Genomic DNA, 12,168 nt, shown 5'->3' with positions numbered 1-12,168 from the left:
ACAAGAAAACAAACACGTTCCCTTCATCATCTTCTCTGTCCCTTCTTTCATCCTACTTTCAGGAACACAGATATGGGAACTGCCTCTCTCACTGCCACCTGGGACCAAGGCAAGCCCATCCTAGAAACATGGTAAGCACGCTGGGCTGATGGCAACTCTGTGGTGACACAGAGGCGCTCTGGATGACCTGGCTCCCGAATCCTCATGTGATACAAATACCTTTTATAACCTTGTTTAGGCCACTGTTGTTTTGTACTTCCTTCATAAATAGCCAGCCATAATTCTAACTGATAAACAATGCTAGGAATCTATACACAGATAGCCAGGGAGCACTGGCTGCTGCTGCTGCTGCTGCTGCTAAGTCGCTTCAGTCGTGTCCAACTCTGTGCGACCCCAGAGATGGCAGCCCACCAGGCTCCCCTTGTCCCTGGGATTCTCCAGGCAAGAACGCTGGAGTGGGTTGCCATTTCCTTCTCCACAGACTACTACCCTTTAAATATATAATCTGAACAAAAACTACATTTTTTCTAACATGACAACAATTCAGCATTTCATAAAAACCTCTTTAAAAAGTTTTAGATATTGTTTAGAATATTTATTTGGGTGGTTTTGGGTAGATTTGATGCAAAGTTTATTTAGTGAATCACATTGATTATCTTTGCTTTCACTACTTATGCCTATATTTAGTCTTAATACTTCAGAGGAGCCTTTCCAGTAGATAAGAAATATTGTCCCTTAAAGTTCTTAAAAGTCTCTCCAATAAATGAAATCTTCAGTTAATATAAGTGGTTTTTCAAGGAGCAGTCAAAAGAACTGATACTTTCACAAATAGAACATGCTGTTCTCACTGGAGAAGGAATTCAGGCACAGGCTCTGGGGATCTGAACATTCCTGTGACTGGATGCAACAATGTACATTTCCCTGGGGAGAGGGTCTGTAGTTTTACCTGATTATCAGAGTGGTGCTTACCAAAAAAAAAAAAAAAAAGCTGAAGGGCAACTGGACTGCAGCCTATATGTTCATGAAATGCTTACTTTTACAAACAAAGACAGCTGTTCTGGGGAGTTGGATAAATCCTATTTGAATATGTCAAACTACTCCTTTGTCTCTTACTTTGGGAAAAAGCTCAGGAATGTCATAAATGGCAGGAATTATGACATAAGTCAAGGGATAATAAGACACATGCCTGCCTTAGTTCACACAAAAGGATAATTCAAATATGTAGCAGATTCAACAAGAGTTTCTGAGTGCCTTTTGTTTATATAGCCCATCATGTAAACAGGCTACAAACTACTCAATTATTGGATTAGGCAATTAACTGTATTCTTCAAAACTATATTCTTAGGTGGCCAATTATTTCAATGCCTTTAAATGTTCATTTGGGTATTGGTCCAGAGGGTACTAGATAAAAAGTTAATAAGCATGTAGGCATATTTTCAGAGTGTAATACTGTTTCTAACAGGAGGCTGAATACTTATCACCAAATTATATGTGTTTTCTCTTTAGGGCTTATTCTACTTCTCCTAATAAGAATGTTTTTTACTGAGGATTTCCAAGAAATTAGAGGAAGGAATGGGAGCTCACAGAAATAGCAACAAGGAAACTGACGGACTTGATTATAGCAGAGACAGATGTGGTCATCTGAACAAAGAGACTAATGGTAATAGAATTATCATTTATAAACGTATGAATTTGTTTTATTTTGAAAGGAGGTGAAAATGTAAATTTGAAGGCAGTATGGATATAATCTAAAAATAAGGGCTTTAAATTTACTGATATCAAAATCATACCTAAGAATATTAAACATTATACCAAAACTCGCTACGTCATCGTCGTCATCATCCTTCTCAACAACATCAATAAGAGCAATGGCTTTTCCTCTTTCTGTGGTTAGAAATACTAGTCTGCCATGCTTGTTTTCAATAAGCAAGTTTCTCAAAAAGGCACATGACTATTCATTCTCTTTATATATATGGCTGTGGTCTTAGGTCTCACAGTCTTGTGAGAAGACCCTGGCTTTGGGCTTGTGCTTTCTTACCTGATCAAAGTTGTAGAGAGCAGCATGCAAATTGGCCAGCATTCCTGTGGGGGGCTCGTTAGTGATCTTGATGGAATCTTCCAGAAGCCCCTGAGGGATGACATGCTCGCTGGGTGTAGGTGCAGACTCAGCACTCATGACAACCCGGTAATCTCGGTGGCTTCCCCGGCTGAGTCTTTCAAGCAGTTTCTCCAAGGTTCTCAGCCACTTGGCTACCAAATGGACATTCTGCAAAAGAGCACGGTTTATGACTGCTGTGAAATACTGAAGTACGTTACTTAAATTACAAATTACAACATTTTCCTTTACAGAAATGTCTTGAAAACACAGAGAACCATGATTTAAAGTTTCCTTTATTAACACGTTAGGGGGAAGAAAAGACCACAGCAGAACTGAGCACTGAACACATTAAGTGCTCCAAATCACTACAGGTTGTCTTTGTAAACCAAAATCTCCTTCCAACACACACACCCACTTTTAACACCCACCAATCACTTCTGAGATAGAGGTCTTGATACTTTGCTTTGTTACAGTTCAAACTCAAAAACTGAGACTAATCTGGGTTAGTTTGACCAAGTATAAGCACTAAGGGCCAGAAATACACCTGATCAACCACTTTATTATTACTGATGGAAATCTCCTCCACTCCAACTCCTACTCATTGGTGTATGAACTCTAACATGGAAATGAGGGATGAAAGACCAGCTGAGAAAGCAAGCAATCACTCTTTGTTAAGATGCGTTGTGTGTTCCTAACATTATTTAACTTAAACCCCAGGGCTGTCAGAAATCGGATAAGAAACAAATGTCACCACCATCACTCTTTGATTTTCAGTTTTACAATTTACAAATAGGCTCCTTCCATTCTAAACACTCACCATTTCGGCTTGGTTGTTGGTGCTGAGAGATGTATAAAGATATCTCACATAATCTCTGGCTTTGGAGAAGTCCTTGCTATAGTGACTGAAAACATCGTCCCCAGGAATACATCATTATTTCCAACAAAGAAACACATTTACAATTATAATGGCTAAAGAAATAGAATAATGGCAAACAGGGAAGGGAATGGAGGCATCTGTTTTGCAGGCAGCTCTGTTGCAGGAAGCAGCTCTCTGCAGGATACCCTCCTGTCTTGTCACATTAGCAAAGCTATATCGTAGCTAACCTTGACCTAGGTGCCCCCATGTTCTACTCATCTCTGGTCCTAGCACACCTCTCAAATCTTTTGGTCACACAATGCCGTACCTAACCTGTTGATTCTTCCCTTAGATTAAAGAAGCAGAAATGGAGAGTAAGTAATTAACAGATGACTAGATCTTTTCCCCATCCTCCCATTTAGTAATCAGGTGAGCAGACTGTGTGAACAATAACATCTGAAGAATGATCACAAGGTGCTAACAAGCCTGCGTGCAGTGGTGGTGGTGGTTCAGTAGCTAAGTGGTGTCCAACTCCTGCGACCCCATGGGCTGTAGCCTGCCAGGCTCCTCTGTCCATGGGATTCTCCAGGCAAGAATACTGGACTGGGTTGCCATTTCCTTCTCCAGGGTATCTTCCTGACCCAGAAAGTGAACCCGGGTCTCCTGCATTGCAGGCAGATTCTCTACTGACTGAGCTTTGAGGGAAGCTTACAAAGGGGGATGGCAATAGATCTGACCCTCCTACCTCAATGATGAAATGAGATTACTTTTTCCTTTCCCTTTAAAACCTTTCATCGCTGAGCTGAACCTTTGGAGTTGGTTCTGGGAGCTGAGTCTGCCTTCTCCCCAGATTGCCAGATTTCTGAATCTGGAAATCTTTCTGTTCCCACCAGCACTTGCCTCTCCAGTATTGGCTTTTGGAGCAGCAAAAGTGGCCAAATCGGAATTTGATAACAGGAACAGTAATGTAGATATCTTTATTCAAAACAGTCTTGTTGTAAAAATACCTACGCCAATCCAGTGGTTGACGTTATTAGGCTTTCTCCCCTGGGAGAATACTGAACAATGAAAGGTGTTAAGGCCTGAATCATGTCCATTGAAGTCAATATATTGAGTCCTAACCCTCAGTAAAAAAGCGAGAGAGTTCCGGAAAAAACATCTTTTTCTGCTTTATTGACTATGCCAAAGCCTTTGACTGTGTGGATCACAATAAACTGTGGAAAATTCTGAAACAGATAGGAATACCAGACCACCAGACCTACCTCTTGAGAAATCTGTTTGCAGGTCAGGAAGCAACAGTTAGAACTGGAAATGGAACAACAGACTGGTTCCAAATAGGAAAAGGAGTACGTCAAGGCTATATATTGTCACCCTGCTTATTTTACTTATATGCAGAGTACATCATGACAAACGCTGGGCTGGAAGAAGCACAAGCTGGGATCAAGACTGCCAGTAGAAATTTCAATAACCTCAGATATGCAGATGACACCACCCTTATGGCAGAAAGTGAAGAGGAACTAAAAAGCCTCTTGATGAAAGTGAAAGTGGAGAGTGAAAAAGTTGGCTTAAAGCTCAACATTCAGAAAACAATGATCACGGCCTCTGGTCCCATCACTTCATGGCAAATAGATGGGGAAACAGTGGAAATAGTGGCTGACTTTATTTTCAGGGGCTCCAAAATCACTGCAGATGGTGATTGTAGCCATGAAATTAAAAGACGCTTACTCCTTGGAAGGAGAGTTATGACCAACCTAGACAGCATATTAAAAAGCAGAAACATTACTTTGTCAACAAAGGCCTGTCTAGTCAAGGCTATGGTTTTCCAGTGGTCGTGTATGGATGTGAGAGCTGGACTGTGAAGAAGGCTGAGCACCGAAGAACTGATGCTTTTGAACTGTGGTGTTGGAGAAGACTCTTGAGAGCCCCTTGGACTGCAAGGAGATCCAACCAGTCCGTCCTAAAGGAGATCAAGTCCTGGGTGTTCATTGGAAGGATTGATGTTGAAGCTGAAACTCCAATACTTTGGCCACCTGATGTGAAGAGCTGACTCATTTGAAAAGACCCTGATGCTGGGAAATATTGAGGGCAGGAGGAGAAGAGGAAGACAGAGGATGAGATGGCTGGATGGCATCACCAACTCAATGGACATGGGTTTGGGTAGGCTCCGGGAGTTGGTGATGGACAGGGAGGCCTGGCGTGCTGCAGTTCATGGGGTTACAAAGAGTCGGACACGACTGAGCGACTGAACTAAACTGAGCCCTCAGCTCCTCAGAATGCAGCTATATTTGGAACAGGTTCTTAAAAGAGGAAATTAAGGCTAAATGCAGTCATTAAAGAGTAGAGTATGCCAACCCACTGCAGTATTGTTGCCTGGGGAATCCCCATGGACAGAGGAGCCTGGCAGGCAACAGTCCATGGGTTTTCAAGAAGACGGACACGACTGAGCAACTAAGCACAGCAGACATTAAAGTGGACCTTAATCCAACATGACTGGTGTCCTTATAAGAAGAAGAGATTAGATAGATAGACAGACACACATAGAAGGAAGACCATGTCAAGAAACAGGAGACCTCAGTTAAAACCAACTCTGCTGACACCTTCATCTCAGACTTCTAGCCCCTAGATCAATAAGAAATTAAACTTCTGTTGCTCAAATGATCCAATCCATGATACTCTGGTATGGTAACCCTAGAAAACGTCTACAGTAGGTAAGGGCTAAGTTTTCTCCCTTACTTGCTACTAGATGATAAGGAAAGTGCTTCTCACATCTAACTGTGCCCTCATACAAGTAAGCAGGAGCAAAATCTATAATAAAATCTGTTTTGCCTGCTCAAATGTGTTCTAATTCTCTACTTCAAGGAATATGACAATGCCTTGCTTGGAAAGTTTATGTGAAACAAATGTAAAAATATCCCTAGGTGGTGACTTTGGAGTCAGGGAACAGAAAAATCTCCAAGCACACCAATCACTGTATACAGTCACACTTTGGAATCCAGCCTGGGGACCATTCTTGAGGATACCAGCTTTGAGACTGGCTAGATACCTGTGGCCATTTGTCCAAGGGCAGCAGTTTGTGCAACATTTTTAGTCAATACACATATCTTGAAAATGACCCACTTTGCCCATGAAAAATGGTTTTTAATTCCATTATTTTAATTCACAGATCATCTGGTGTGCATGAGATAAAGACAGAGCCAGCCTGCTACCTTAGTTATAGTTTTCTGTGGAGTGTGGGTTTTCTGACAAAACCCTAGCTGCCTAAATATCCCGAGGGGGGCTATTTCTGATCGTAGTAATTAACTATGGTGGAGTCTGTGTAAGAACTTATTAATATTTGCATACGTTTCCTTTGCCCACACCAACAAAACTGAATGTAAGATCCAATTAATATAACAAGTTCTGATTATGCTGGTCTTGTCATGCTTCGAAGTCCTGCTCTTCTTTTAACTGCCAATCAAAGGGATACTATAAATCTTTGGGAACTGCAGAGTGTGGTGAAAAATAGCAAAAAAGTTACATTCTAAGTTTCTGGCTTATCACTAGGAACAAAAGTCTAGAATAGATATCCAAAAGGAGACCCTTCACAAAGTGCAGTCTTTCAAGGCTTTTTTTTTTTAATGGGAAAACTTACTACTTGCATTTTTTTGGGGGGGAAGGGGACAACTGGTAGCTCAGCACAGACATAAAACTGACAGAAACATTTTACTTTGAGTACTGTCTTCTCTTAGGAGATAGCTGCATCCCTCCCAGTTTCATGCCAGTCTGAGCCTCTGGATGTGAGAATTTGCAAAGAACTCTTTCTTCTGTGGGAAGACCCCAGGGTCCACACAACTGTCCAAGCAACAACTGCTAGTTTTAGAAAAACAAAACCTCCACTGTGAGCCATTTGACTCTGTGAGGCTCAGAAGGGGACACGTCATCCCAAGTCCCCATAATGAAGATTCATGGTTTAAGCAGTAGGTTTTACTCTCCCAGAAGGTTATAGTCTGTGTGGATAATGGGCAGCATCTTTGTGAATCCAATTTTATTTTAAGCATAAATAGAAACAGCATCAGCCCCAGACACTGGAGACATTAGGGAAGGCCAGCGTCCTGACCACATGAGGTGGCAGTGTGGGCTAGCTGAAAACACATCGTCCGCTGCCAAACAGGCCCTGTCCTTTTCCCACTGCGTGGCCCTGAGGCTCTCCAGACTACTCGGAGGCTCAATTTTCTTATCTTTACAATGGGATGGCCATACCTCCCCTTGCAGCTTTGCTGTGATGATTAGCAATAATGTATCCCAGGAATGAATTGCCTAATAGAGAGTCTGGCATATAAAAGAGAACCTTTGTGCTCCAAATCAAAAGCCTCTTTCCAGATCCCCCAAGACAGCTGGCATGCCCTGCTGTATGGAGTCTGCTTGGCCCCTAGGTGCCGCCTGAAGCTGGAATGGCCTCCATGGGTTCTTAGGTTCTTGCTGCTGCAAACTAAAAAATGCTGCTTGCCATCTCTTTCTATAAGGATGACATCATCAGCCACTGCAAGCACTGGCATTCAGCGCAACCTGAAAAGTGCTCAGGGTGGAGGTCGGGAATAAGGCACTCTATACTCCGGGAAAATCTGGTAGAACAGACCTTCACAGTTAGATATTTTCAGGAGAAAATGACTTATGAATCTATTTCTTGTATCTTTTTATACCTAGAAAATCACTAAAATCATTAGCAGAGATATCTGCTCCTTGTGACTAGCAGCAACCCTCCACTGAGACGTGCGCTTGGTTGCCAAGACCACATACACACTGGCCTCTCCCCGCTACGTCTCTGGTGTAGTTTCTCAGAGCTGAGAGTCTGTCTCCCGAGCTACAGTCCTCAGTGAAGTCCCCAAATAAAACTGAACTCATACCTCCTCTGTGTGGTTTGTTTTCAGTTGACACCAGAATCCCGAGTCATAGAAACCCCTCCAGAGAACACTGACTGGCAGACTCAGAGCCATACATCTAAGCCCTGGAAAGGATAAGGGGCTAGTCCTCAATCCTTTAATTTACAAAGAGGATGCTACACAATAAGCTAGGGGCAGAGTCAGAGTCATAGGAGATAACGAGAAATGAAAAAATGCTCTGTCGACTTTAAAGCTATATGCAAATGAGGGATGTCATGACAACACTGTTGGTACTCTGTCTGTCTGTCTGTCCGTCCTCCAGCCCTACTGGGTGTTTCAGATACATGTGCATAAAGAGAACAATGGGCTCCCTCTAGTATTTTAAATTTTAGGATTTCCCTGGTGGTCTAGTGGATAAGAATCTGCCTGCCGATGTGGGGGACATGGATCTGATTCCTGGTTTGGGAAGACGTCATATGCTGCAGGGCAACTAAGCCCGTGTACCTAGAGCCCATTCTCCATAACAAGAGAAGCCACCACAGCTAGAGAGCAGGCCCCGCTCAGCACAACTAGAGGAAGCCCCATGTGGCAGTGAAGGCCCACTGCAGTCATGGATAAATAATTTTACATTTAAACCACAATGGCTAGAAAATCCCTCAAGAGATGGTATGTATTCTTGTCAGCAGAGCTCCTTGTCACCTTGGAGGTGTGTCTGCTGCTGAGGGAACCCCCAGGACTCTGCAGATGGCAATGTGTTATGTGAAAGGCTCATGCCCACTGGGCAGGGTGCCTCTGCACTGCCCATCGTGCTCATTCCCCGTGCTGCCCCTGAAAACGTGATACTCACTTGGAGTATGACCCAGTGTCCTTCTCTGGAAGCCTTCTCCAGGGCCGTTTCTGCCACCATCTCCTGCCCTTGTCCTAAAGACACGTTGTGGAATTTTCCCGAGTCGATGGTAAACCCCAGTCTTTTGCCTGCGGGAGGGCATGACACAGCAAGCGGAAGAGTGAACCAAGGCGGGTGAGAAAGGCCCCGTGTTCTGTTACCTGACGACCACCCGTGGCAACCGCTATTGCCTCCTCGGTCGCTTTCCTAAAGAATCCAAACTAAACCTCTGTTTTTTCAACAGCATCATTTAAAGCTTTCAGTGTCAATGGCAGCCTCCTCGCAAGCATTAGCAAAGCCTATGGAAATTAGTTCCTCTGGTTTTATCATAATAAAGCTTTTGACATTTTGATAGGTGGCAAGCATTGTTATTAAGCTTTATAAACTCTTACAGGAGTAGCAAAACACTGTCCTCATAAAAAGGAGCAACATGTGGTAGGTATCACATCATTTTTTTGACCGGATCAGCTCATTTGGTAAAATGCAGGAGCCTCTCACCTTGCGAGGCCGTGCTGGAATCCGGCACAGTCAGGTCATAGCTCTATTAACCCGGCGTTCTCCACGCAGACCGTGGGGAATAGTCATCGAAAGCACAAAGCGACAGTGCCTAGCACAGTCGAATAGACTTGCTCTAATGACCATTATTTAGTCACAGGGGGCACAAGATTACAAGAGCATGGAGAAAATTGCCCTCTGGCCCTCATCTAGTCAAAAGGTAGAAAATTGTACAAAAGAAACCTGCATTATGCCAACCAGAGGAATGCTCCATTTAAACATTTCTTCTGACTACAGTGTTATTAACCTTACATTTTCCATAGATTCAATCTCCAACAGATGAGAAAGGGAAAAAAAAAAAAACCCAACTGAGATAACTGTGAGCTGAAAGGAAGGTTGGGTTGGCACTGGGTAAGAGTCAGGGCTGGATGGCCACCTCCTGGCCACTCACCCAGTATCTCCAGGTCTTTGAGGGCATCTACTCCTGGAGAGAGGATGAAGAATATGGGGGTGGCGGGGCTGCTCTCCTCAAATGCTTTAACCAAGTCCAATCTGGTCCTCTCTACATACTTGGCACCCAGTTTTTCCTCCACGAAATTCCTGTAAAAAAAAATAATGCCAAAGACAGGATCAGTGTTTTTGACCCTGAAAAGTGTCACAACTTGAATCAGCTTAAACTGCAGACACAGGAAGGAAGCCAGCCTTGTTTAGAACATATGATGTCTTGTAATAATGGCAGTATGAATCTGACTAGATCTATGCAGTCGAGTCAGTGAAATCTCACTGCTTTAGAAGCAATGAAAATCAGAGGCCTACATTCTTTTTGGGGGGCTACTGAGACCCCCCTGAGTATCATCAGCTGCCTGCATGTGGCTTTGTGTCCCCCCAAACCCCCTGCCAGACCCCCCATTACTTATGAACAGTTCATTAGATTTGCCACCATGCAATTTTCCAGCCTGTTGGGCTTCTCATGAATATACAAATGCTTTTTGGGGTGTTTCTAACACAGGGAAGCTCAATTAAGCAGGGATTATTTGCCAGCAGCATCAGATTTAGCAGAAAGTAAGTACTACTAAGCAGAATTAACTTGTAAAGTAGGGTGCGACAGAGGCTTCTGCAAAGGGAAAATTGGCTGAAAAGACAAAGCAAAGGAAAAAACCTGCGGCAAGTGAATACTACTGAAGAAAAAGCAGCTCCATAGGGAAGGAACTTGAGAATTCTCTGGCTGGTGAATTCAAATTAGAATTAAGCAGTGTATTACCACTGAGAAGCCAAAAGGGCAAAGAAAAAAGGACACTTAAACCAAGATTCAGACAAGGGTTCTGCTTTTAAATTGCTCTGGTTGCAGAGTTATAGAACTATAAGTGAATCCATGAAAGGAATTCATTTTTTGTTTGATGTGCAAAATCTTCAGAGCCAAAGTGCTGCCACTAAGTGAAAGACAGTGAGAATCACACTAGGATAATGCAAGTTCCTGGCCTCTGAACTCTGCCAGCTCTCTTCCTAGAATATTTCCATCAGCTTCCTGTTTCCCCTACTGATTTCAGAATTAAGGTTTTCAGGAAGAATATGCTCAGTCCGCTGACAGCCTAGCATACTGTTCAGTGCTTAGCAAATCTTGGCAACAGTAGTGATTATAATATAAAAATGTTGGCAGAATCACTTTTCATTAACATGAACCATAATGTCTCCACCATTGAGTCTCCACCAGATACTTCTAGGCTTTAAGACCAAGCTTCCTCTAGGTTAATTTCTGTGAGAGCTAACCGTGCCCACCTGAGAGCATATGTCATTCTGTCGGGGCGCATTGCTCTCAAAATAATCAGCTTCTGTATTAAGCTTTTCTTCTTCCATTCTTGTGGTAACTTTTCCCTTTCTGGACACTCGGATTCTGCCCACTTCCTCCACTGCTTGGCAGATCCTTCCACATCTCGGTCGAGGCCTCGAAACTCTTCCATGAGGGCGACCGCCTGTGATAAAATAGGGGGGCAGAGGAGACTAACACAGCAGCTAGTGTAGAGCAGCCTGGAGTCTGAGACAAAGGCCTGTGAATGTTGAGGTGAGCTCCCTGGGCTAGGCAGGAGGTCCTTGGCAATTATCTATTTCATACCTAAAAAACTACAACACTGTCACTCATCTATAATATAAACTAAAAATTAAAGAATAAGAAAGAAAGAAGGGCCTGAAACAAAACAAAACAAATTAGACGTGTGACTATATACTGGATCCTGTGCAGGTAAGGTGCTGGACTGTCTTCATTGCCTCTTCAGATTTACTCCGGACCCTTCCTGCTCTGCAAAGGGGGTGATCGCGAAGGATGACTTGAACAAAGCGTCCTGGTTTTCTGCCTGGTTGGGTCTGACCAACAGGAAGCACTGGCAAGAGGCTGGCGGGCTAGTGAAAGGAGGCGAAGGTACCTCTTCCCCAGTGCTTTCCCGTGATGATGTTTAGTAGTGGCTCCGCTTCCTTATGGAATGCCAGAGTTCCTAGAGGTTGGCTCTCTCCCATAGCTTCCTTTCTCAGTAGTTTCACTAACTGTTCCTTTCCCACCCTTTCCCCTCCCCATCCCTGGCTGATCCCCTCATCTTTCTTCTTATACAATGAAAAACATACTCTTTGTTAAACTTTAAAAAAAAAATCATACTTTGAATTTGCCATTTGTTTTCTGCTGAGGCCCTGATACACAACTGAACTTGAAGTTATGATTCTAGAGTAATAATCTAATTAAAAATTCTATTTAAAAATAAAATCTAAACATACTAAAAAACTAAGGAAAAACATAGTTATTTTCAATACAGAGAAATGTTCCTGTTTCAGGGGGAAAAAAAAAAGAGTATGGCGAGGCTTAGCACGTGATGAGCATCTCTGAGGGATTCCAGAGTCAGAGAATAAACTTTTAGTAATAGAATCTGACAGAAACATGGAATAAGGATTTACAATTAGGGTTGTGCTGCTTAAACATGTTACAATGATA

The 12,168-nt window shown here is 43.0% G+C and overlaps 1 protein-coding gene across 2 annotated transcripts in view; it reads right to left on the bottom strand.

Moving 5' to 3' along the window:
- Positions 1–12,168, bottom strand: part of DNAH11 (dynein axonemal heavy chain 11) — a 356,503-nt gene that overhangs the window by 27,430 nt on the left and 316,905 nt on the right. For both annotated transcript variants that reach the window (XM_060414536.1, XM_042248449.1), the window contains 4 exons: positions 10,971–11,164; positions 9,646–9,794; positions 8,661–8,788; positions 2,039–2,266 (listed from right to left, as the gene is read on the bottom strand). In XM_060414536.1, the coding sequence (XP_060270519.1) occupies positions 2,039–2,266; positions 8,661–8,788; positions 9,646–9,794; positions 10,971–11,164 (699 nt within the window). The remainder of the gene's footprint in view (positions 1–2,038; positions 2,267–8,660; positions 8,789–9,645; positions 9,795–10,970; positions 11,165–12,168) is intronic.

The sequence above is a fragment of the Ovis aries genome, chromosome 4 (assembly GCF_016772045.2).
Source record: "Ovis aries strain OAR_USU_Benz2616 breed Rambouillet chromosome 4, ARS-UI_Ramb_v3.0, whole genome shotgun sequence".
Classification (NCBI taxonomy): domain Eukaryota; kingdom Metazoa; phylum Chordata; class Mammalia; order Artiodactyla; family Bovidae; genus Ovis; species Ovis aries.
This window is presented reverse-complemented; position numbering and strand designations above follow the sequence as displayed.